A 25,737-nucleotide genomic window follows, 5' to 3' on the forward strand; every position below is an offset into this window, starting at 1 on the left:
TTTAAGTAGACCACATTACTTAAAATATTTATGACAAAAAATACCAATTTAATTTGATAGCACTATTTTAAAGAAAACACTAATATTATCCTCAATTGCACGTTTTTTGGTTACTGCTCAAATTTGCATGTTTACTTTCGGATATAAACAAACTCTTACAGCCATGACGCGCGTGTTAGGATTGCAAATTTCGACTGATTAAAATGTTTATAATTTTAATCATATTGTTTATAGCAATGTACCAGCGCCCTAACTCTACAAGATAAAGGGGAAACGTGCATTTGTGAATTGTCTCCAGCTTCCTCTAGTTTCCTGGACAAGGAAAAGTTGCAAATGCAATTTTGAGGCTCTATTTTATATAAAAGGACGGAGGGTTGTGTCTTATGTAAGGGGGTGATGTAATCTACATAACGTACATTCAAAGGAAGAGAACATTCTGTGAACAAAAGTTAATTACACCCAATTGATCGACGCCAGTCATTGACAGAACTATTCCATAACAAATATATTTTTGTTTAGACTTACTGAACATAGAATAAGTTGCCGCCTCTCAATTATTTTGATAACGATCGGATTTGCCATTGCGGTATGGTTTTAATATGAACAAATAAACTAATCGCAGTTTTGATAATGAAACATTTTTGCAAAACCTCAAACAACATTTTAACCAAGAGCTGCAAAGGCACCCTTCAGCATTGGGATATTTATATCGGTAAAAGATTGAGGCAATGTGCTGATGCTACAATCTATTATCATCTAGATGCATATTCCAGATCTCTTGCATATTTTCCCCTGGAAAAAAATACGAATGTGCAGATTTAAACCCATTGGTTGTGTCCACTAGTGTCTGGTATAATTGGAGGACATTATCCACAGCGGCTTTGGGGATAAACGAAGCAGCTAGAAGGGCGAAGGGAGAACAGACAGAGATGCCCGTGGTGCAAATTCCCCCAAAATAATTCAAAACAAACAAAACATTACTGAACTTGGTGGTTTTGTAACAGCATGAGTCAGGCCAATGGGAGGCGGCGAAGGGGAGTCATGTGATCTCGCTTTATGTAACACATTTTTTTGTTCTGGTTAAAGGTTCGTCGGAACTGGAGGGAGGGTAACAAGGGGTTGGTACAGTGTTGATGGAGTCAGTCCCGGGGAAGTGAGCGGGTGGCCGAGCGCAGCCATGGGCGCAGAAGGCTGCGGGAGGGAGGAGATGCTGGAACTGGCGACCGAGGCGTTCCGGGCGAGGAATTTCCAGCTGGCCGCTGAAATCTACGAGTGCCAGCTGCGGGCGAGCCAGGAGGACGAGCAGGAGCTGAGGCTGAGGCGTGCCCACTGCCTGGCCATGGGTGGCCGGCTGGCCGAAGCCCTGGAGGAGTACAAGCACCTCTCCCAGCAGGGTACCCTCCGACCGCACCACCTGGAGTTACTGGTCGAACGCCTGGCGGAGGGCATGAGGACCAGCCAGGGTTGGACGGACGGGGAGCAGCTCCCCAGACGCTTGCTGGGCTGCCCCAAGTGCACGGGTGCTCTGTACGAGCCGGTCACCCTGCAGTGCGGCCACACTTACTGCAAGAACTGTCTGGAGAGAGAGCGAGAAGGCAACAGAGCCTCGGCAACTCACTGCAAACTTTGCAAAGATAAACTCTCCGCCTCCGGCACCTACAGAATCAACGTGGTTTTGAACAGTTTCTTAAACAAGTACTTCTCGGCAGAAACCAGAGCACTAACTCTTAGGCACGAAGGGAACGTCTTGTACAAGAATAAGAAACCACAGGCTGCCTTAGAGAAGTACCACGAAGCCATTGCGTTAGGTAATGTGCCATTCATTTCTTTCAGAACAATGCAGTTAACGCCAGTTGGGACACTAAAACCAGTCGCTCTGCTTCTAAGTAGAGATCATAGAGTGTCCGGAGATAATTTAAAAAAAAGTCGAGGTGGATAAGTGGCAAAAGTTCTGATGTTGGGAAGTGTAGCTGAATAAGGGTGTGGAGAATGTGCCAAGTTAATGTACCATTGAAGAGTGTGGCTTGGATTGCGAGTTTGCCCATCCTTAACTGGCCTTGACAAGATTGATTTCTTTTAATGCATTGTCTTTGCAGGAGAGAATTGGACCCTTGAACCCAGTTGGTCTGTGCTTACCAGAGTTTCAGCTCCACCCCAGAATCACCCCACCCTTTTCATGTCAGCATAGCCTTCTCTTTTCTTCGGAATACATCATTCCCTCTACACCCTGTGAGGTGCACAGTCTAAATATTCTCTGGGTAAATTATTTTTCCTGACCACCTGGGAAGAATTGTTAGTGCCCTACCTATATTTAAGTGCCCAGGGTTTGGTCCTACACCACAAGTGTGCATCTTCACTACAAACGTCTTATTAAAAACCACATGACCTACAACGATTGACCACCACATAACATGTTCCACATTACAATTGTCCTGGCACAACTTCACAGAAGTGCCAGGAAACAAAAGGGCTGTGGTGAGCCAACTTCTAGAGCAGTAGACTGTGCTAAAAGTGCTTCTAGTTGTTTCAGGATGTAGAACAAACAATGACGGAGAGCTGGTGGTTGTACTTCCAAGTCAGGATGGCGTGTGACTTGGAGGGGAACCAGCTTCCGGTGGTGTTCCCATGCACCTGCTTCTCCTTATCGAGGGTTTGGGTTGCCAGTTTAACCTGGGCAGTGGGTTTTGTTGACTGCAGCCCCAATGTACCAGCAGCGAAGGAATTAATAATGTTTGTGGATGGGGTGCCAGTCAAGTAGACGACCTTTGTCCTGTATGGTGTCAAGGAGGAGACCTCCAGATAAGTGGGGAACATTTTTTCATTTGACCCTTGTCGGTGGTAGAAAAAGATTGGTGAGTGGGGTGAATGGGTCGCTGCAGAACATCCTGGGTTTAAGCACAGTATTTATGTAGTTGCTGCAGTTCCGTTATGGTTAATGTTGCTTCCTCTACCCCGGTAACCCCCATGATGTGTTAGGGATTCAACAGAGGTGGCAGTGTGAATTGTCAAGTCCGAATGTTTGTCCATGTTAGTTGCATGTGGACGTGGCTTGCTGTAATATCTGACGAGTAGCATTCTTCAAGCATGAGCAAACCTGCTCTGACGATGGAAGGAAGGTCGTTTGATAAGTAGCTGGAGATGGTTGGGTCCAGAACGAAGCCCTGAGGAACTCCTGCAGTGTTATTCTGGGGGTGAGGCGATTGTCCTCCAGCAACAACACTCTCTTCCTTTGTGTTGTAAATGCAACAAGGCAGATAATCCCCAATTCTCATTGAATTAGTTTATCAGAACTCAGTCAATGCTTATCAAAAAATTGCAGATGCTGGAAATCTAAAATAAAAACAGAAAATGCTGGAAAGACTCAGCACGTTGAGCAGTATATGTGTTTTGGGTCTGCAACCCTTCATCTGACGAATATTCTGATGAAGATTCCCAGACCAGAACCGTTGACTGTTTCTTTTTCCACAGATGCTGCCTGACCTCCTGAGTATTACCAGCATTTTCTGTTTCTATTTCACCAATTACTTGACGTTAAGGGCAGTCGTTTTCCCTTCACTTCTGAGGGTCGATAGGTGAGGAAGAATTTTTTTGAGAGCATAGTTGGTATTGCCCTCCGTAACTTTACAGATGACAGATAGGAGAATGGTTTGGTGGGATTATCCGGAATAGATATGCTATTTTGCGGACAGGACATAGCTGGGCAATTTTCCATGTAAAATCCCAGTGTTGTGGCTGTACTGGAACAGTTGCCTGAAGACACAAGAGGCTGCAGATGCTGGAATCTGGAGCAACAATCTGCTGGAGGAACTCAGCGGGTCGAGCAGTATCTGTGGAGGAGAAAGAAATTGTCGATGTTTCAGGTTGAGAGAATGCATCAGGACTCACGCGGGGTCTGGACCTGAAATGTTGACAATTCATTTCCTCTTAGAGATGCTGTTGGAGCAGATGAGTTCCTCCAGCAGATTGTTTTTCTGCTTCAGTTGTCTGGTCTTGAAGTACAAGGTTCACCGCTACAGCCAAGATGTTATGGAGTCATACAGAATGGAAACAGGCCCTTTGGCCCCCAACTGGTCCATGCCGACCAAGATTCCCATCTAACCTAGTCCCATTTGCCCACATTTGGCCCATATCCCTCTAAACCTTTCCTATCCATGTACCTGTCCAAGTACTTTTTTAATGTTGTTAATGTACCTGCCTCAACCACTTCTTCTGGCAGCTCATTCCATATACTGACCAACCTCTGGGTGAAAAAGTTGCCCCTCAGGTTCCTATTAAATCTCTCCCCTCACCTTAAACCTGTGCCCTCTAGTTCTTGATTCCCCAATCCCAAGAAAAAGACTGTGTGCTCCTCGTGATCTTATACACTTCTATAACATCATCCCTCATTCGCCTACGCTCCAGTGAATAAAGTCCCAACCTGCTCAACCTCTCTCCACAACTCGTTCCCTGGAGTCCCAGCAACATCCTCGTAAATCTCCTCTGCACTCTTTCCAGCTTAATGGCATCTTTACTATAGCAGGATGACCGAAACTGAACACAATATTCCAAATGTGGCCTCACCAACGTCTTGTACAACTTAACTTCTTGTACAACAATGTCTTGTTGTCTTGTCCCAGTAGCTTTGCTGTACCCAGTACACTAAACAGTTTGTCAATATTGTGTAAAGTGAATAGAGTTAGGTGAAGATAGAGCTCTGTGATGCCAGGGAGTTCAGGGAAGATATTTGCATTTCCCTCAGCTTTATCTATTGCACTCACATGCTGGGCCCTGACAATGACGTCCTTGGAGACTTCTCTTACCATTAGCTGTTTACTTGTCCACCACCTTCACAGATAGATGTGAGGAAGCTTCTGGAACTTTGGTCTGGTCCATTTGCTGTGGGAGCTCTTGGCTCTGATGGTAGCATGCTGTTTCCTTTGTTTTGCATCAATGTTTTGTAAGCTTTGCCGGGTTTTCACGTTATTTTTAAGTTTCCATTTCAGGATGCATTTAGTGTCCCAGTTACCCTCAGTTTTATTTAACGTGGAGGGCAAGGTGGTAATCGGCAGGTGGTAAACTTGCCCATATTTGACCCAGTGCCATTCGAATCTACAGGGTCTGGAAGCAATGTTGAAGATCCCCAGGACTACTCTCTTGTTTCCTGCCTCTCATTAATAGACCCTCCTGACGCGTTTGTGATGGAGATTGAAAGGGGTGATCCCTGAGGGTGGTACAAAGTTAGCTGTTGTCTGACAATGTGACTTAATTTGGGATTATTTTCCCTAAATTCTTAGATGTTTGTGATTAATTGTTGTCTTAATGTTTAATATGGCGCTTGGTGTGATGTCATGTTCAGTTTGGCTTCAACACAACAACTGAATGTCTTTCTAATTTAATGCATCAGAGAGTTTTAGCTGTAAGGAGATAGTGAACAATCTTGGATTGTTTTCTCCGGAGCGTCGGAGTATGAGGGGTGACTTGATAGAAGTGTATAAAATTATGAGAGGCAGAGCTAAGGTAGATAAGGTCTTTTTTCCCGGGGTGGAAATGTCACATACTAGTGGGCATAGATTTAAGATGAGAGGAGGAAAGTTTAAAGGAGATTTGTAAGGCAAGATTTTTACAAGGAGTGTGGTAGTTGCCTGGAACACACTGCCAGGGGAGATGATGGAAGCAGGTATGAAAGCAACATTTAAATAGCACATCAACAGGCAGGGGATTGAGGGAAATAGACCAGAGATATAAATGAGATTAATTTAATTTGGCATCATGGTCGGCACAGACATCGTGGGCTGAAGGGCCTGTTCCTGTGCTGTACTGTTCCATGTTCAAAGTTCTATGTTTTAATCTCAATCATATCATTGTGGGTCTGGGACTACATGGAGGCCATGCAATGAAAGGATCGGCATTCTCTTTCCCTAAAGCACACCATTTGAGTTTTTAACAGCTCTCGGTTACTTTTATAGTCACCTGAATAGATATCAGCTATTTTTAGTTGCAGATTAAAATTTAATACAGAGAAGTGTCACAGAATGAGTAAGAAAGATAGCCTAAAGTATTTGGTACAACTTAGAGTGTAAAGAAGCAACGGGGGACTGAGTATATTTATGCATAGATCTGTGAATTGTTGAGAGTTACACATAGGATTCTGGGATTCATAAACAGAGACACAATACAAAAGCAGGGAAGTTACAAAGTGCTGCTAAGTATCAACTGGAGTATTGCAACCAATTCTGGGAAGGATTTGAAGGTGATAGACAAAGTGCAAAAAGATCTACTGGATTTGAGGGTTCTCAGCTGCAAGGTTAGACTGAGAAACTGGGGCTGTTCGGAGCAAAGGAGGTTGAGAGAAGATTTGATCAAGGTGAACAAGATTGTGGTTGGATTGAATAGTATTGATAAGAGGAAAGCTGTTTCGGTTAGCCGAACATGGATTTAAAATTTGGGGCAAATGATAGAAAAAGAATGTGAGGAAGATTTTCTTTCTTAATTTTATTTACAGCGTGGTAACAGGCCCTTCCGGCCCAACGAGTCCGCGCCACCCATTTTAAACCCAAATTAACCTATCCGTATGTCTTTGGAATGTGGGAGGAAACCGGAGCACCCGGAGGAAACCCACGCAGACACGGGAGAACGTACAGACTCCTTACAGACAGCGACAGAATCGAACCTCGATCGCTGGCACTGTAATAGCATCGTGCTAACCACTACGCTACAGTGCCGTCACATTTTTAAGCCAAGAGTAATTATGATCTGGACTTGGCTCTTGTAATGAAGGAGGAAATAAATCAATCGGCACCTTTACGTAGGAATAGGACAGGAACTTGAGAAAGAATAATTTGCAGAGCTGCGAGAAAGAATAGGGGAATGTATCTGGTGGATTGTCCTAGAGGCCTCATGAGCTGTATAGTCACCTTCCGTGGATTAATCACTCCACGATTGCATGTTCTGTTTAGTGTGGACCAAAACTTGCATCTCTGGATTATCAGGTCTACTAATCTAATAACATAACAACTGTGCTATCGAGAACCTATTTATAAATTGAGGTTAATGGGACAGGGTGTGTTGTGTAAGATGTGATCCTGCATTTTCTCACTGTGTCCTATGATTATATAGCAGCTATTGTATAACCTTAGTGGAAAATTGGGTCAATCAGAAATCTCCACACACGAAGCTTCTAATATGTGAACCAGTTAAAATGCAATGTTTTGTTAATTTTATTGATATAAATAATGCAATTTTAAAGTTTTGATTAGCCATTAAGATCACAAGATCACAAGATAAGGGAGCAGAAGCAGGCCATTCGGCCCATCGAGTCTGCTCCAAGGAAAAGGGAAAAAGAAATGGGGTGGGAAAAAAGATAGAGAAAAAAAAACTATTCTAATCCCATTTGCCAGCCTTATCCCCATATCCCTTGATACCCTGACTATTTAAATATCTGTCTATCTCCTCCTTGAATACCCCCACTGATCTGGCCTCCACTGCTGTGCGTGGCAAGGAGTTCCACAATTTCACCACCCTCTGGGTAAAGAAACTTCTCCTCATCTCTGTCTTGAAACTGTACCCTCTAATTCTAAGATTGTGCCCTCTGGTCCTGGACACGCCCACCAAGGGAAACAGCCTAGCCACATCTACTCTATCCTTACCTGTCAACATTTTAAATGTCGCTACGAGGTCCCCTCTCATCCTTCTGTACTCCAGCGAGTACAGTCCAAGAGCCGACAAACGCTCATCATACTTAAGCCCTTTCATTCCTGGAATCATTCTCGTAAATCTCCTCTGAACCCTCTCCAACGTCAGCACATCCTTCCTAAGATGCGGGGCCCAAAACTGCGCACAGTATTCCAAATGAGGCCTCACTAGCGCCGCGTAGAGCCTCATCAACACGTCCTTACTTTTATACACTATACCTCTCGAGATGAATGCCAACATAGCATTCGCTTTCTTAACCACCGATCCAACCTGGTGGTTAACTTTTAAGGTATCTTGTACGAGTACCCCCAAGTCCCCAAGAGTTAAAAACTGAAAAATAAATACCACCCAAAAGGCTTCTTTGGAGAGATTATTTTTTATTCACTGATTAAACTTTGTTTCGGCAATAAATATTGACCTTGCAGCATTTTCAGTTTTATTAATTTTGTTTTAATGCAACATGTGGCTATCAAAAACACAAATGGATTATGGACTAATTCTATCTATTTGCTGATTGCATTTGTCAACAGTGTTACAATGGTGACACGGTAGTTGGTGGTATGTTTTGGTATTAATATGGTGTTGAAAATGTGCCATTGTTAGTATCCATTTCAATTTACTCACACTTTATGAAGACTGAAAGTTGAAACATCTCTTTATTGAAGCTTTTTTTAAATAATAACTCAAAACACCAAATAACTGAAAGAAACCCCAACCATAATCAGAAATAAAAACTGAAAAATTAGAGCCTGAATTGCGATTGTGCAGTGAAAGTTAAGATGAGAGATGAGATCTTTATCAGTCACATGTACATCAAAACACACAGTGAAATGCACCTTTTGCGTAGAGTTTTCTTGGGGCAGCCCGCAAGTGTCGCCACGCTTCCAGCATCAACATAGCATGCCCACAACTTCCTAACCCGTATGTCTTTGGAATGTGGGAGGAAACCGGAACATCTGGAGGAAACCCACGCAGAGACGGGGAGAACGTACAAACTCCTTACAGACAGTGGCCGGAATTGAACCCGGGTCGCTGGTGTTGTAATAGAGTTATGCTAACCACTACACTATCATGAATAGGAACAGGCCCTTCAGCCCACCAAGCCTGTGCCAATCATTTGCACCAATGGTACGTTACTCTCCCCCACATTTCCATCAATTCCCCCAGATTCTACCACTCAGTCACACACCAGGGGCAATTTACAGTGGCCAATTATTCTAGCAAAGTGCATCAATGTTAACATCTGTTGCTGCCCATGCCTCCACAAATAAACGACTATTAAAAGACTGACAGAGGAAGATGTCTCGAATGTTAAAGAATTATTTTATGCCACACTTCAACCGTTCTTGGGCCACCTGACAAATAGTTACCTGAGCCGGCTAGTAGAGTAACTATAGCTCAACAACTTGTTTGATGAAAACTTGAATTGGAAGGAGGTAGGCCAGTACAGAAAATGAGTGTCAGAGGAAGACCAGCTGGCCCAACAAACTTCTGCTGCACACCCAGTAGCTGAAGCATCGTGATCAGAAACCTTCTCTGCAGCCACCTCCCAGTTTGCCAGCCATTTCATGAGAAAGCAAAAAGATTAGTCAACAATATTATTCTGGAAAACCCCAATCCAGCCCTCCATGTTTTTGGATGTAGTTGTCTCATCCTGTGCCTGGAGAGACACGCCCACTCAAAAAGCCACTGTGGGCAAAAACTTTGGAGAAATGTAGATAGATAGATAGATATCTTTATTAGTCACAAGTACATCGAAACACACAGTGAAATGCATCTTTTGCGTAGAGTGTTCTGGGGGCAGCCCGCAAGTGTTACCACGCTTCCGGCGCCAACATAGCATGCCCACAACTCGCTAACCCAAACGTCTTTGGAATGTGGGAGGAAACCGGAGCACCCAGAAGAAGCCCATGCAGACACGGGGAGAATGTACAAAGTCCTTGCAGACAGCGGCTGGAATTGAACCTGGGTCGCTGGCACTGTAATAGCATTATGCTAACCACTACACTACCATGCCTGCCCTTGGGTGCCATTCCCATTTATCCCTCTTCCTGAGAAATATACCTGAGCTCCACATGAAGTGTGGATTTGATTTCCACTACAACAGCTGGGGAGTCAAATGAGGCCAAGAAGCACAGAAGGAGGCCATTCGGCTCATGGAGTTCATGCTGGCCTCTACTAGAATAAAACACATTGGAATTTAGCAGTTCTTCACTCTTTTTAGTTCTTTAATACATTGGCAAATAAAACTAGGGCGATGGAAAAGGAAACTTTAAATTTTCATTTATTGTTCAGAAAATTACAGGGAATAAAAGAAAGAACTGTTTGGCTGCAGACATTGTAAGCCCAGCACTACTTCCCCACCTGAAGTTAAGAACATGAGGAACATCAGTAGGAGTTGGCCATTCGGCCCCTCTCACCTGCTGTGAACTAACCCACTTTCACTTGATTTCCTTTATATATAAAAATCGGTATCTTCAATAAAAACAGAAAATACTGGAAACACTCAGCAGGTCAGGCAGCATCTGCGGAAAGAGCAACAGAGTTAATGTTTCAGGTGGAAAACTCTTCTTTGGAACTGAGAAACACAGACAAGGAGTTTAAGTTGCAGGAAAGGTGGCGGGAAGAATGGATAGGACAAGGGGAATATCGGTGATAGGCTGAGGCCAGGATTGCTGTGGGGATAAGTTGACCAGTCAAATGGGTTAGAGGGTGATAACACAAAGGTGTGTAATGTGTTGCTGTTCACAGGGTTGTGGGTTATGCTCAGTAGCTCAGGCTGCACAAAAAGAGAGAAAATCTGAGCTGATGTCTCAAATGCATTCCTTGCAGCAGAGGTGCCCAGTTCTGAGACGTAGAGGGAAAGCAAGCTACCTGAATTTGGAAAATTTGATATCAAATTCAGAAGTTTACAACATGCCCAATAGAAGGTGAGATGTTGTTCGTCAAGCTGATGTTGGGTCTCATTATAACAGCACAGGAGGTCACAGGCAGACAGACCCGACTGGGAGCGGGATGGAGATTTAATGTGGCAGGCCACAGAAAGCTGAGAGTCACTTGCAGACTGAGCACAGGTGCTCTGCAAAGTGATCACCCCATCTGTGTTTGGTTTCTCCAGTGTAGAGGAGGCTACATTGTGAACACCCAATGCAGTATACTAGATTGAAAGGAGTTCACGTGAATCACTGCTTCACCTGGAAGGAATGTTTGAGTCCCTGGATGGTAGGAAGGGAAGAGGTGAAAGGACAGGTGTTGTACCTCCTTTGGTTCTATAGGAAAGTGCCATCACATGGGGAGTGGTTGTGGGAACAAAAGAGCTCTATCTGCCTTTGTTTTTTTTTCTCTCTATTAAACTGGATAACCTCACATTTTTCTGCATTATTTTCCACCTGTCACATCCTTGCCCTTTATTTAACATGCTTATATTCCTGCTGAAGTACCTTTGCACCCATCTCACGGTACACACCAGCACCTTGCAATGTATCATCAGAAAATTTGTATGTATTATCCTTGATCCCTACATCAGATCATTGATATTGATTTTGAACAGTTGGGGACCCAGTACTCATTCCTGTGGCTCCCTGTTAGTCACAGGGCTCTGTTTTCTGTCGGTTAACCAATCCTCAAACTACAGAATGAAATTATCCCCAGACCAATTTTGTTTAATAACATGGCAATTATCAAAGTCCTTTTCATGTCCACTAGCTCACCCTTGCCTATTCTGCTAGTCACAACCTAAAAAAACTTTCCCTTTCATAAATCTGTTCCATCCTATTATCATTTTCTAAGTGTTTTGTTTGTTACCGTTTCTTTAATCATAGACTCTAGCATTATCTCACCTTCTGATGCCAGACTAACTGGTTCATAGCTCCCTGCTTTCTCTGTCCGTCTTTCTTAAATAATAGGCTTCTATCTACTACCATCCAGTCCCTGGGAATCATTCTTCAAGCAAGATGACACCGAGAGTATCCACCATCTCCGTAGCTACCTCCTTCAAAGCTCTAGGGTGCAGGTCATCTGGTCCTGGAGACTTATCATTTTATGGTCCCTTTAATTTCTCCAATAGTAGTTTTATACTAATACCAATTTCTCTGAGTTCCTCATTCATCTAGAACTGTAGTCCTCTGCTATTTCTGGAGGTTTTCTGTATCAGACTCAAAATATTTGTTTAATTTCCCTGCTATTAATTTCCCATTATAACTTGTCTTGTCTCAGCCTATAAGAAGTCCACATTATCTTTTCCTTTTTTTCATGTTCATGGAAGCTTTTACAATCTTTTTCTGTTGTTTGCTTGTCTACTCTTGCATTTTACTTTCCTTATTCTTACCAATGCCTTGGATTTGCTTTGTTAAATTCTGAAGTTTTCCTAATCCTCAAACTTACTGCTTTTCTGGCAATATTATTCACCTGTTCCTATCTAATAACTGTCTTCAACTTTGGCCACAGTTGGGCTACTAGTTTATTTTTGCCATAATCGGAAATGTATTGCTTGTAATTACATATAATTTCTGAACTGTTAGTCACTGCCTGTTTACTGCCCTACTTTCCAGATTTCCATTGCTAGCTCACACCTCTTGCCTTCAGAGTTTGCTTCATTCATTTTAAAGACCCTTGTTTCACATTGAATTAAATCAATCACAATTTTTAGAATATAGAACCATAGGATAGTACAGCACAGGAACAGGCCCTTCGGCCCACATCGCCTGTGCCGAATACGATCCCGAATTAAACTAAATCTCTCCTGCCTGCACATGATCCGTATCCCCCCATTCCTGGCACATTCATGTGTCTGTCAAACAGCCTTTTAAATGACACTATTGCATCTGCTTCCACCACTACACCAGAGGCACGTTGCAGGCACCTACTACTCAAAAAAAACTTGCCCCAAAAATATCCTTTAAACCTTCCCCTCCTCACCTTAAATGCATGTTCTCTAGTACTTGACATTTCTACACTGGGGAAAAAAGATTCTTACTGTCTACTCTCTCTATGCCTCTAATAATCTTATAAACTACTATCGGGTCTCCCCTCAGCCTCCGACGCTCCACAGAAAACAACCCAAGTTTGTCCAACCTCCTTTTAGCTCATACCCTTTAATCCAGGCAGCATCCCGGTAGACCTCTTGTGCACTCTTTCCAAAGGCTCCACATCCTTTCCGTAACGGGGTGACCAGAATTGCACACAATACTCTAAATGTGGCCTGACCAAAGTTTTATATTGCTGCAACGTGACTTCCTGACTCTTACAGTCAGTATATTTTGTATATCGTTCCATCATATTATGACCTCTGTTTCCTAAAGATTCTTTAACTACATATCATCAGCCAACACTTCTTATGTCAAACTAGATCAAATATAGTTTGTTACCTCATTGCTTCCTCTGCCATCTGATCTGGAAAACCATCTCTTACATGCCCCATGAATTCCTCCTCCACACTTTTACTGGCCATTTGGTTTGCCCAGTCTATATGACGATTAAAGTCAGCCATGATTATATATTAATAGGTGTGATTAATTATACAGACAACATTCCTCAATGCAATAAAGACAGAAAGTGCTGGAAATCCTCAGCAGCTCAGGCGCCACCTGTGGAGAGAGACATAGAGTTAGCATTTTATCAGAATGTTGACCTGAAACTTTGGCCTGCTTTCTGTCTCCACAGAAGCTGTTTGACCTTCTAAGCATTTCTAAAGTTATTTCAGATTTCCAGCATCTTCAGTATTTTTGTGTTATGTACCTCAGTTAAATTTATGCATTTAAAGCAAAGCAGTAATTTATTTTTTGATTCTTACTTTCATCTACATGTGATTTGTTTACAGCACCCAAAGACCATTTACTACTGAGCAACCGTGCACAAATTAATGCAAGTATGAGATACTTTGAAGATGCATTGCATGATGGAAATACTGCCTGCAACCTCCAACCCACCTGGTCCAAAGTAAGGTTTCCTAAAAGTCCCCTTGTTCCTTTAGTCTCATCATTACAACCTTGGTTGGTATGTTGAAAGACAAGCAATATTTGTGCTCTGAACAACTGCTGTGTTTTATTGTTAGGGTCACCTAAGAAAAGCACAGGCCCTTGCTGGACTTCAAAAACTGGACCAGGCTTTGAAAGAGTATATAATTTGTATCGCTTTAGATTCAGAAAATAAAACAGCAAAATTGGAAGCCCAAAAGGTAATTAAACTCTCGGTACTGTATGAGTAGAAAGCATGAACTATAAAGATAGCGTCATTTAGTGTAGGTTGAAATAAAAAAAAACTCACATTTGTAAAGTATTTAAAGGAACCCAAGAGGAAGAAAATACAGAACCTCAAGGCTGGCCTGCTACTCATTTAGATTTGGGCAGTCATTACAGAGGCTTCATTCCTATAAAAATGTCTCAACCTCAATTCTGAAATTTTCCTTTGACTTCCAACCTCCACAGCTTTTTAGGGGAGGGAATTGTAGACTTTGTGTGAAGAAGTAACTCTTGGCATCACCCATAAAGAACTCAGCTCTAATTTTACACCCTCTCCTGGACTTCCTTCATCATTGGGTCACTAACTTTGTGTTAAATCCGGTTCTTTTTCTGGAACTGAACAGGACTCCATTTCTTACAGTTGTCTTGTATTCAGAAGCTGGGTACATCAGAACAAACATTCCATTTTCAGCCACAAAAAGCAAATGTATTCAAAGAATATTTTTCATAACTTCTCTACAGAAATACAGCAGTAACTTTCAAACTTGAAACATGACCTTTAACCAATACAGAATGTTTACACCAAATAAATAGTTTCATTTCAGAAACTCAATTAAGAACAGTTTGTAGGCAGGATCAAAATTCGACGTCAACTCATGTAACAACCTTTTGTTTTACCATTTGAAAAAAAATAAGAGAACTTGTTACACTTCTTCAGATCCTGAGTGACTTCCTTTCACCCATTGCGGAAAATATGCGCCAGTGTTTACCTGATATGATGCATCTTTTATCTCCACGATCTCGAATTAAAGATATTGTCAATTCACTCAGCGCCAGCAATGTATTAGAAAACTCTCGCAAGGTAAGTGTGATAGAAGTTTATAAGATTATGAGAGGCATAGATAGACAGGCAGTTTCTTTTTCCCAGAGTCAAAATGTCTAATACTAGAGGGCATGCATTTAAGGTGAGAGGGGGTTAGTTCAAAAGAGATGTGCGGGGCAAGTTTTTTACACAGTGTGCCGGGGTGGTGGTGGAGGCAGATACGATAGAGGCATCTAAGAGGATCTGGGCATGTGCAGAGAATGGAGGGATATGGACATTGTGTAGGCAGAAGGGATTAGTTTAGTTAGGTGTTTATTTATTAGTTTAATTAGTTCGGCACAACATCGTGGGCCGAAGGGCCTGTTCCTGTGCTGTACTGTTCTATGTTCTAAAGGAATATAATATTTCATCCTTTACATCAGTGCTTACTTGAAACAGTAGAAGTGACTGCTTTCCTGTGCATGTGATTTTCTGTTTCTTTTGTTATAAGTAGTCAAACATCGATAAAAACATCTGCAGTGTATCCCTGCTTAGGGAGGAGTTGTGTTTCTCGAAAACCATATCACGATTTTCAATAACACAAACCCTATTTTCCCATTGAATCCCATGTTGTAAGTGGAGATGTCTTCCTACAGGAAGTTTCTTTCCCAATAGTAATGCACCCATGGGTGCATGGTCAATGGGCAAGGGAATTCTGATTGTATTGTTGGCAGAAGACAAAGGGTTGTTGTTTTAGTTAACTCAAAGTGGATGCTACATTATTTGATAAAGTATCATTTTACAAGTATCAATGGAAGAATTGCCTTGTCAGTTTCCAAAGCAAATCTCTTAAGTGGCCTCCCTCCATGAACTGGCAGCCTGCGATTGTTGTCCTTGCTAAACTAGTTCAGTTCCCTGTATACCTTATTTTTCACATAAATTCCATATCTCAAGCCTTTAGTTAGTGATTTGTGAATTCCGTAAGAGTGAATTTCCATTACTCGAACTGCCATATCATGGGGGTACACTTTACTTGCATTTATACAGAGCCCATTTAGTGTTGTTAACTGTGCTAAGGTACTCAGCAGATCAAAAATTGGCAACAAACCAAAAGACTGGTAACCAAAAGATTGGTCAAAGAGGTTGATTTCAAGGAGCATCTTGAAGGTTGTGAGCCAAAGAGGTTGGCCAATGGAAAGGTAGGTCAGCAGAAAGGTTGGCCAATGGAGAGGTAGGTTAGTGGAGAGGTTAGCCAGTGGAAAGGTTGAGGATGGAATTCCAGAGGTCAGTCAACCAAAGATGTGGATGTGAGTGTTGAAGTATGTCAGTAATGGATATTGATGCAGCTGGAATGGGGAGTTCGAAGAGAGTTGCAGGACTGGAGGATATTGTAGAGTTAAGAAGAAATAATTCCATGAAGAGATTTGAGCATCAGAATAAATAATAAACACTTTCAAGTATTTTTGTGTGGAAATCTGGTCATGACCACCTCAGGGAAGACCAGTTAGATGGTAAATAAAATATTTTATCAAGCCAGTTCTACAGTGCCTGAAGTAATGATATTCTGAGAAAAGCCCTTTCATCAACGAGGCTGGCACGAACATTCTGTGATGGTTTAACAAGCTCTAAATCGAATAATGCATAAGCTTTTATGGTTGCATAATTTTGCTGGGCTACTTTAGAGTGTTTAGAGTCTTTGTATAACAAAGCTGTGATCATACAGGATAAGATTTGGTGTTTTTGTGGAATTGAGTCCATTGTTTTTATTTTCTTGGAGGAAAATATAGATACAGCTGACATTGGGGTCAGGAAAGAATGGAAGGCTCACTCATGCGGTAATTTAACCAAGACTGCACAAGTGCTGGGTGATAATAAAGATACACTGAAGAATTCATCCACTCAGCTCGCCTTGACTAGTCCTGAAAAAAGGAACACCCGGAAAACAAAATATGACCTTATTAACGACGATAAGGCTGAAACAATCGAAGACAACAGCAAATGCTTCAAGCGAGGTATGGCTTTCAGTCACACTAATCCGTGGGAGTTAAGCTGATGTGTTTAACAGCTTTGTGTTCTGCTAAGTCCATGGTCTTTCATATCATCGATTTTCATCGGTGCTTTGGAGATAACATTCTGTGATTTATACTTGAGATCACCGATTGACTGAGCCAGATTTTCTTGCACTGGGTTACGAGTTTTTCCAGAATATTTTACGGTATTTTTAAAGGCCCAGTTTTACGTGCTTCTGATGAGTCTCCAAACTAGAACATTTGGTGTTTTCTTTATAAGTCTTTCTTCATCATGCACCCTTTCTATGTTAGCCCAGAAACCATATAGAAGTTTAGGACTCCTGTACAAGAGTATGGGAAATCAGAAGACACAGAACTCTTGTCTTCCACAATGTTTCAACACTGAACTCTGCACAGAGTTCAATGGAAGAGCATCAACCTCTGCAGTTTCCTGGGTTGAACACGGTGTAAGTTCAGCAACTCCCTTCATTTCAGTGGAGAGCAATGGTTGCAAGGGACAGAAGTAGCTGCAAGATAATATGCTCCTTTACTTAATTGAGTTAATATAAATATATTTACTTGCTTTTGTGCTTTTAGTATTTTTAAGCTTTTTAAAATTTCTTAACGTTTTTATTTTTTAGTAGTCCTTGAATGTTTTGTGAATGTCAAAGACATTCAGGAAAGATTCAGAACCATTAAAGGTTTTTGATAGCTGGTTCAGCCTGAGGTTGTGGCTGAATCGGCTATGGCAGCTTTCATTTGGTTCGAAGATCTGTGAGGCTGTCCCAGCTGTTTCTCTCCAATTGAAAGTGACAGGAGTTGCTGAACACAAGAACCCACCCAAGAAAATAGGAGCAGGGGTAGGCCACTCGGCCCCTCAAACCTGCTCTGCCATCTGATACGATCATGGCTGATCTGCTCCAGCTCTCAACTCCTCTTCTGTCCCAGTTCCTTTTTGCCCTCTATTCCCTGATCTTTCAAAACTTTAACTGCCTTCTCTTTAAATACCCCAATTAACTATCCTCCACAGCCCTCCAGTGCAGAGAACTCCAGAGATTCACCACCCCCTGCGAGAAGGAATTCCTACACTCTGCTTTTAGTAACCACACCTTATCTTCAATCAGATTTATTATCACTGACTTAGATGACGTGAAATTTATTGTTTTGCGGCAGCAGTACAGTGCAAAGACATGGAATTACTACAAATTACAAAACAAAAGGAATAACAAAGTAGTATTCATGGGTTCATGGACCGTTCAGAAATTTGGTGGGAGAGGGGAAGAAGCTGTTTCTGAAACATTGAGTGTGGGTCTTCAGGCTCCTGTACCTCCTCCCCAATGGTAGTAACATGAAAAGGGCATGTCCCGGATGGTGAGGGTCCTTAAAGATGGATGCCACCTTCTTGAGACGCCACCTCTTCACGAAGCCCTCAATGGCGGGAGGGTTGTGCCCGTGATGGTGCTCTGCTTGTAAGATTAAGATTTAGATATCTTTATTAGTCACATGTACATCGAAACACACCGTGAAATGCATGATTTTGCGTAAAGTGTTCTAGAGGCAGCCCGCAAGTGTCGCCACGCTTCCGGCGCCAACATAGCATGCCCACAACTTCCTAACACGTACATCTTTGGAATTCTACTGCATAAAAGAATTATCTTGTCTGCTTGGCGAGAAAGAGCCTGGGGGGGGGGGGGGGGGGGGGGTCCACCTCCAACATCTTCATGCAGAGCCAGGAATGCATCATTTCCAGTCCAGTTATGATGCCAACCTCAGCAGCATTAGAGCAGCTGGGCGTTTGTTTCCTTGAGATGAAGGCAAAGGCCATTCTAAGTCTGTGCTGTAGTGGAGTCTCAGGCTGCTCCAATCAGAGCTCCAATTGCTGTCATTCAGGGGCACACTGTTGCCCTGCAGCCCTGAGAGAAGCCACCCGGGAACAAACTGCTCTGTCCCCTTGTGCAAGACTCTCCCAGTAGTAGAGGTAAGTGGGAGAAGTGGGCTCATGGAGCACTGGACCTAACCTGGTGCAGCTGCAGTGAGAAAACTTCCCTGTGTAGGTGGTGGGAAAGTGCCGAGGTTCATGCTCCGCCTTTGGTGTCTCCAGTGCTGAGACACAGCCAACAGCAGTGATAATCACCTGTGTGCAAGTACAGGATATAAGACTTACAATTTTACACATTATGGTGTGAGAGTCCCAGACATCTGCACCTGTTTTGGATCTAGAAGCTTGTTTTCTTTGTGGAAGTTTGCTTCAGGGAGTTCAATCCAACTAAGACTGACCTGTAACTGTGGATGACAAGCAAAAATTCCAGGCTCTTATTGGAAATATTTCTAAAAGTAAAATGCTTTTTATTCTATATCACATTACAGTGTTTGACTGATGTACTTTACAATGTTTGATTCAAATGTGCAGCTAGAACACAGAGTCCCAGCAGAGAACATGATGTCCAATCAGACCTTGTGGATCCATTTGACCTGGAGTGTTCCCTGTGTATGAGGTATACATAAGTTCCTATAATTCTTTAAACATTACTCCTCCTACATATCTTAATGTTTTTGAATAAATGACTTGCTTTTATGTAGCACCACAATTTCTGGAGTTCCCAGAATGATTTACCAATAACAATGATCCTCAGAAGTCAAATCGCTGTTATAATGTAGAGAGTAGAACAGCCAATATACATCCCACTAGCTTCCAGAGGGCAGTGTGATGGTGTTAGTTGAGGGATAAATATTGGCTTGTACACAAGGTGAATTAACCTGCTGCACTTTAGATTGTGTATTGAAATCTTTTACATTCACCTGCATGAATGATAGTTTAGCGTTTTAACCAATAGCTCTGGTAGTACAGCACTCCATTAGCATTGCACTTGATTGTTTATGCTCAAGTCAGTCCTTCTAAACCAGAGAGCACTATTAACTGATTCCTGATTGATGAGTAAGGGCAGCTAACATATTCATGTCAAACTCTTTTGTAGTTTGGATAGGCATTATAAGATAAAATATCTTTATTAGTCACACGTACATCGAAACACACAGTGAAATGCATCTTCTGCGTAGAGTGTTCTGGGGGCAGCCCACAAGTGTCGCCACGCTTCCATCATCAACATAGCATGCCCACAACTTCCTAACCCGTACGTCTTTGGAATGTGGGAGGAAACTGGAGCACCCGGAGGAAACCCACGCAGACAGGGGAAGAACATAAAAACTTCTTACAGACAGTGGCCGGAATTGAACCTGGGTCAGTGGCCCTGTAACAGCGTTACGCTAACCGCTACACTACCGTGCCTGCCCATTATGCTATGTCAATGCCAAAAGAATTTGATAACAATACAATGAGTGTTTGAGTGTCATGGAGTAATACAGATGGAAACAGGCCCTCTGTCCCAACGTCCATGCCGACCAAGATGTCCATCTAAACTAGTCCCATTTGCCCACGTTTAGCCCATATCCCTCTAAACCTTTCCTATCCATCTACCTGTCCAAATGTCTTTTAAATGTTAAGTATTGTATCTGCCTCAACTACTTCTGCTGGCAGCCCATTCCACATACGGACCACCCTGTGCATGAAGAAGTTGCCCCTCGGGTTCCTTTTAAATCTTTTCCCCCCCTCACCTCAAACCTGTGCCCTCTAGTTTTTTGTTCCCCTTCCCTGGGAAAAAGACCCTATCTGTACTCCTCATGATTGTATACACCTCCATAAGGTCACTCTTCAGTCTCCTACGCTCCAAGGAATAAAGTCCCAGCCTGCTCAACCTCCCTCCATACCTTAGACCGTCGAGATTTACTCTGTCTCTTCCTACTGTTTATCCCTCAGCAATAGCATTTAAACTGGTTATTGGATTATCTAATGGTGTTTGTGGAGCTTCCTAATGTGGAAATTGCTGTCATATTTTCTAAATCATGACAGTGACTACATTTCAAACACTTGTGGTATATTTTGAGATCATAAGGTGCTTTATAAAAGAAAGTCTTTCTAGTTATCCCACATTATAACTTGGTGCTGTTTAAAGTTATCGAGAGATTTGGGTCTCTTGTGTAAATTGTTTTGTAACTGATGTGGACACTTCTAGAACGCAACAAATCATATCGGAGGAGTCTGCTCACATTGCAGGGATCAGTCTCATGTTGGCTGATTACATTAACCTTATCTCAACACCTGGGGCAGAGTCATGGATGTACACGGAGAATAGGAAGCAGACTGATGGAGTTGTGTTGCACAGAGTGGGGTCTGTCTCTCCATTATTCCCGTCCAGCCTCCATCAAAAAGCTGTTCATTTATTCCCATTGTCTGGTCTGTTCCTCATACCTGTGGGATTTTTATTTCCATTCAAGCATTTATCCAATTCCCTTTGAAAGTCTTGTCCCACAACCCTTTCTGGTCGTGCATTCCAGATCATTATAAATTATTGTCCATATTTCTCCCTGTCATTTTCCCCTCTTTTTCTATGTCATATACTTCCAATCTGCATTTTTATTTCTTCTTACAAACACCATAAACTTTAATATCTCCATCTACCTTCCCCCCATTAGTTCAAATTTCAACAATTTTAGTTCCTCCAAGTTACTCCATGTACATTACTAAAAAGAGAAACAAAGGACTGCTGGAATCTAGATGAAAAAACACGACGATGCTGGAGGAACTCAGCAGGCCAGGCAGCATCTGTGGAGAAAAGCAGGCGGTCAACATTTCGGGTCAGGACCCTTCTTCAGGACTGAAGATAGGAAAAGGAGAAGCCCAATATATAGGAGGGAAAAGCAGAGCAGTGATAGGTGGACAAAAGAGGGGAGGTGAGGTGGGCACAAGGTGGTGATAGGTAGATGCAGGTAAGAGATGGTGATGGGCAGGTGCGGGGGAGGAGGGGAGAGCAGATCCACCGGGGGATGGGTCAAAGGTAATGAGAGAGAGGAAAAAAAGAGGCTAGAAGAGGGAAGAGAAGAAACGTGGTGGAGGGGTGGGGGAAAGAATTTCTTAGTGGGAGAATTCAATGTTCATGCTGTTAGGCTGCAAGGTTCCAAGATGGAAAATGAGCTGCTGTTCCTACAGTTTGCCTTCTCCACTGCCGGGAGAATTCCAAGCGCAAACTGGAGGAACAGCACCTCATATTCCGTCTTGGAACCTTGCAGCCTAACAGCATGAACATTGAATTCTCCCACTTTAGGTAATTCCCACCCCCTTCCCCACAGCACACCCCCCCCCCCCCCCGTGCTTTTCACTTCTTCCCTTTCTTAGCCTTTTTTTTCTACATTTTTTTAACTTTCTCTCCTTACCTTTGACCCATCCCCCGGTGGATCTGCTCTCCCCTCCTCCCCCGCACCTGCCCATCACTATCTCTTACCTGCATCTACCTATCACCACCTTGTGCCCACCCCGCCTCCCCTCTTCTGTCCACCTATCACTGCTCTGCTTTTCCCCCCTATATATTGGGCTTCTCCTTTTCCTATCTTCAGTCCTGAAGAAGGGTCCTGACCCGAAACGTTGACCGCCTGCTTTTCTCCATGGATACTGCCGGACTGCTGAGTTCCTCCAGCATTATAGTGTTTTTCATTACGTTATTAAAAAAGTGTCACTCAAAGTTTGGAAGATGTGTATGTTACTGTTGAGTATATGTAGCAAAGCAGGTTGAAATTTTAGAGATATCTCAGAGACTGGGAGTCGCGAACAAGGCATGAAGCGAAAGATGAACTTGCTAGTTTTGCAAGATTACAGAAGATAAAAAAGAGAAAAGAAAGTCTGACTTAAAAATACAGGCAAGAGTTTGTGAAGATCACGTGGATCTAAGTGTCTGAATAAGAGAAAAAGTTGCCAAGCTAAAGATGAGAGTGATGAACTGGTTGAAAGGAATATCAAGATACAAAGGATCACAGCATCACAGATGATGCCTGAATAAAAAAAACTCTTCTGTAGAAAATGAAGCAATGATGGCTGTTAATGGTTCACTTCAAGATCGCAGCTGGCTGTATTGACTCCTGTGGCGTGTTGAATAGGACAAGAAGCTAAGAAAAGCCGAGGAAGTGCTGGGTTGACTGTGTGAGGAGCAACTTGAGTCAGTGAAGGATACGGTAACAAAGCAGCAAGACTGGCACAGTACTAGCACCTGTAAAGTGAGTCATTTTGACTCAGTACAGTGTCGAGCTGACATATGAGTGCTTAGTCATTCATCAGAATCAGATTTATTATCACTGACATGGGTGACATGAAGTTTGTTGTTTTGCAGCAGTAGTACAGTGCAAAGACATAAAATTACTATAAATTACAGAACAAACAGTGCAAAAAAAAAGGAATAATGAGGTAGTTCATGGACCATTCAGAAATCTGATGGCAGAGGGGAAGAAGCTGTTTCTGAATCATTGAGTGAGGGTCTTCAGGCTCCTGTACCTCCTCCCTGATGGTAGAAAGGAGCAGAAGGCGTTTCCTGGACGTTGAGGGTCTATAGTGATGGATGCTGCCTTCTTGAGGCAGCGCCTCTTGAAGATGTCCTCAGTTGTGGGGAGGGTTGTGCCCTTGATGGAGCGGGCTGAGTCTACAACCCTTTGCAGCCTCTTGTGATCCTGTGCATTGGAGCCTCCATACCAGGCGGTGATGCAACCAGTCAGAATGCTCTCCACCGTACATCCATAGAAATTTGTAAGAGTCTTTGGTGGCATACCCAATCTCCTCAAACTCCTAACGAAGTAGGGCTGCTGGCGTGCCTTCTTCATGATTGCATCAATGTGCAAAGTTCAATAGAGAGGGAAGTACTGTGAAATACTGTTTCTGACTACTAGTAAAAGAATAGTCATTGTGTTTCAACCTTGAGTCAAAAGACTCAAACTAGGCCTAAGCAAGAGACTTGATTATATTTGGAGCTTACAAAGCCAACTGTGGTCCTGCCTCTGTAGGTAAATGAACCTATCAATATAATAATTTAAAACTCTTACATTCAGGACATGTGTCAAACTTATTTACCATCACAATTATTCATTGGCTCAAATAAGTATTGTAGAGTTGGGGAGCATGTGGATCAAAACCAGTAGATGGGGTCAGACAATATCTTTAAAAATAACAGGAATAAAGGAAAAAGCATCTGCTGCATAATTACTATTTAAGTGGGTTAATAGTTCCCTTAAAATAGCATTAAGTGTTTATATTGGAGAACCTGTGTGGATTAGACATTGGATTTTCATTAAATCTTGGGCTTGTTTCCAACAAAGGCTGCAGGGCTGAAGGTCTCTGGTGTACATTGTAAAAACCTGAATAAAGAGTCTCACTTAAGGTCCTATTGGACGTGGGTTGAAAACTGTTCTTACTTTGGTTCTAACTGATCCTTGGACTTAACAGAGTCCAAAGGATAGTGTAGGAAATGGCATAAATGTCACAATGGAATGGTAAAATGTCCTCTATCAAGGTTGGATCAGGTTAGAAGGGAGCTTTAGTCTCCCTCTGTCTAAACTGGGGGTGTTTGACGCTGGGAGTTGGAGTTCAGGATTTTCCATTCTCAAAGTCGTTACTATAAGCAGTGAAACAAAAAGGTTTTAAATTTGTGCATTAACACCTCAATGATCGTATCATCATTCACCCTTTGTTGCAAGGTGTTGTGGTCTGCGTTTTTGGTATTTGTTTCCTTTCAGGCTACTCTATGAACCCATCACCACTCCATGTGGACACACCTTTTGCCTGAAATGTATCGAGCGCTGTATGGATCACAGTCCAAAGTGCCCTCTTTGTAAAGAAGTCCTACCCGAGGTAAGTCCTCGTATGTAGGGGACTGAGCATTGTTATTGGAGCTCAGTTAGTTGTGCACTGCAGTCGACTTCATAGCCTAAAATCAAAGCTATTCAGGAAAAGATCTACTCAGACAGGAAAATGAGAATTGATTTTGTTTAAGCTGCCCCATGAAGCCATGATGTACTGAGCAGAGAGATTTATGGCCAGGAACCATGTGACCTGGAGAAGACACAGATGAGAAAAAAACGAAATTCAGTGATTTCCCTGAAAGTGGCCACACAAGTAGTTAGAGGGGTAAAGAAGGCATATGGCAAGCTCACCTTCATTGTTCAGGGCATTGAGTATAAGAGCCAGGAAGACCTGTTGCAGCACTATAAAACCGGTTAGGCTGCACTTGGAGTATTTTGTGCAGTTCTGATTGCCCCATTACAGGAAGGATGTTGAGGGTTTGGAAAGGGTACAGAAGAGGTTTACCAGGATGCTGCCTGGATTAGAGGGCATGAGCTATAAGGAGAGGTTGGTCAAACTTGGGTTACTTTCTCTGGAGCATTGGAGGCTGAGGGGAGACCTGATAAAAGTTTATAAAGTTGTGAGAGACAATGATAGGGTAGACAGTCAGAATCATTTTCCCAGGGTAGAAATCTCAAATACTAGAGGACATGCATTAAGGATGAGGGGGGGAATGTTTAAAAAAGATGTGCGGGGCAATTTTATTTTACACTGCAAGTGGTAGGTGCCTTGAATGGGGTAGTGGTGGAAGCAGACACAATAGTGGCATTTAAGAGGCTTTTAGATGGACATATGAACATGGAGGGATAGGGATCGTGTGCAGACAGAAGAGATTTAGTTTAATTTGGCATTGTGTTTGGCACAGTCTTTGTGTGCTGAAGGGTCTGTTCCTGTGCTGTACTGTTCTATGTTCTATGACACATTTGTAGTGTTGAAGTCAATTTATGATATTCAGGTATACTTAGCCAAAACAGGTCTGGTATTTTCAATGTCGTTCTTAAGAGTGAGTCACCATTTGTAATCTGGGAAACAAAGCATAGAAGGAAAAGACACTCGAAAGGGAAAGACTGAGAGGTCCTTGAAGTTGTAAAGGGACTTGATAGATTGAATGTGGTGCATAGGTTTCCACTTGTACATGAGACCAGAATTCAGGAAAAATGCTTTAACCAAGGAATTGTGGGGATGTGGAAGTCAGCACCACAGGGAGTCATTGATGCAAAAAGCAGGTACATTCAGGAGAAGCATGTGAGGGAGAGATGATGAGAGGGTTATGTTGAATGCAAGAGGAGTTAGACCAAGGTGCGACCAGGGATGAGAAACTTCAGTTTGGACAGGAGGTTGGAAGAGTTTGGATCATTCTTC

At 42.6% G+C, this 25,737-nt stretch overlaps 1 protein-coding gene across 2 annotated transcripts in view; it reads left to right on the forward strand.

Moving 5' to 3' along the window:
- The first annotated feature begins 1,095 nt into the window (after positions 1-1,095).
- Positions 1,096-25,737, forward strand: part of LOC127573037 (LON peptidase N-terminal domain and RING finger protein 3-like) — a 45,552-nt gene continuing 20,910 nt past the window's right edge. Inside the window, exons 1-7 of one of the 2 annotated variants that reach the window (XM_052020813.1) lie at positions 1,096-1,808; positions 13,490-13,608; positions 13,724-13,846; positions 14,569-14,712; positions 16,430-16,664; positions 19,072-19,156; positions 24,231-24,384. In XM_052020813.1, the coding sequence (XP_051876773.1) occupies positions 1,178-1,808; positions 13,490-13,608; positions 13,724-13,846; positions 14,569-14,712; positions 16,430-16,664; positions 19,072-19,156; positions 24,231-24,384 (1,491 nt within the window). In that variant the 5' untranslated portion in view covers positions 1,096-1,177. The remainder of the gene's footprint in view (positions 1,809-13,489; positions 13,609-13,723; positions 13,847-14,568; positions 14,713-16,429; positions 16,665-19,071; positions 19,157-24,230; positions 24,385-25,737) is intronic. The other variant, XM_052020814.1, reaches the window with a different exon arrangement.

The sequence above is a fragment of the Pristis pectinata genome, chromosome 8 (assembly GCF_009764475.1).
Source record: "Pristis pectinata isolate sPriPec2 chromosome 8, sPriPec2.1.pri, whole genome shotgun sequence".
In the NCBI taxonomy this organism is placed as follows: Eukaryota; Metazoa; Chordata; class Chondrichthyes; order Rhinopristiformes; family Pristidae; genus Pristis; species Pristis pectinata.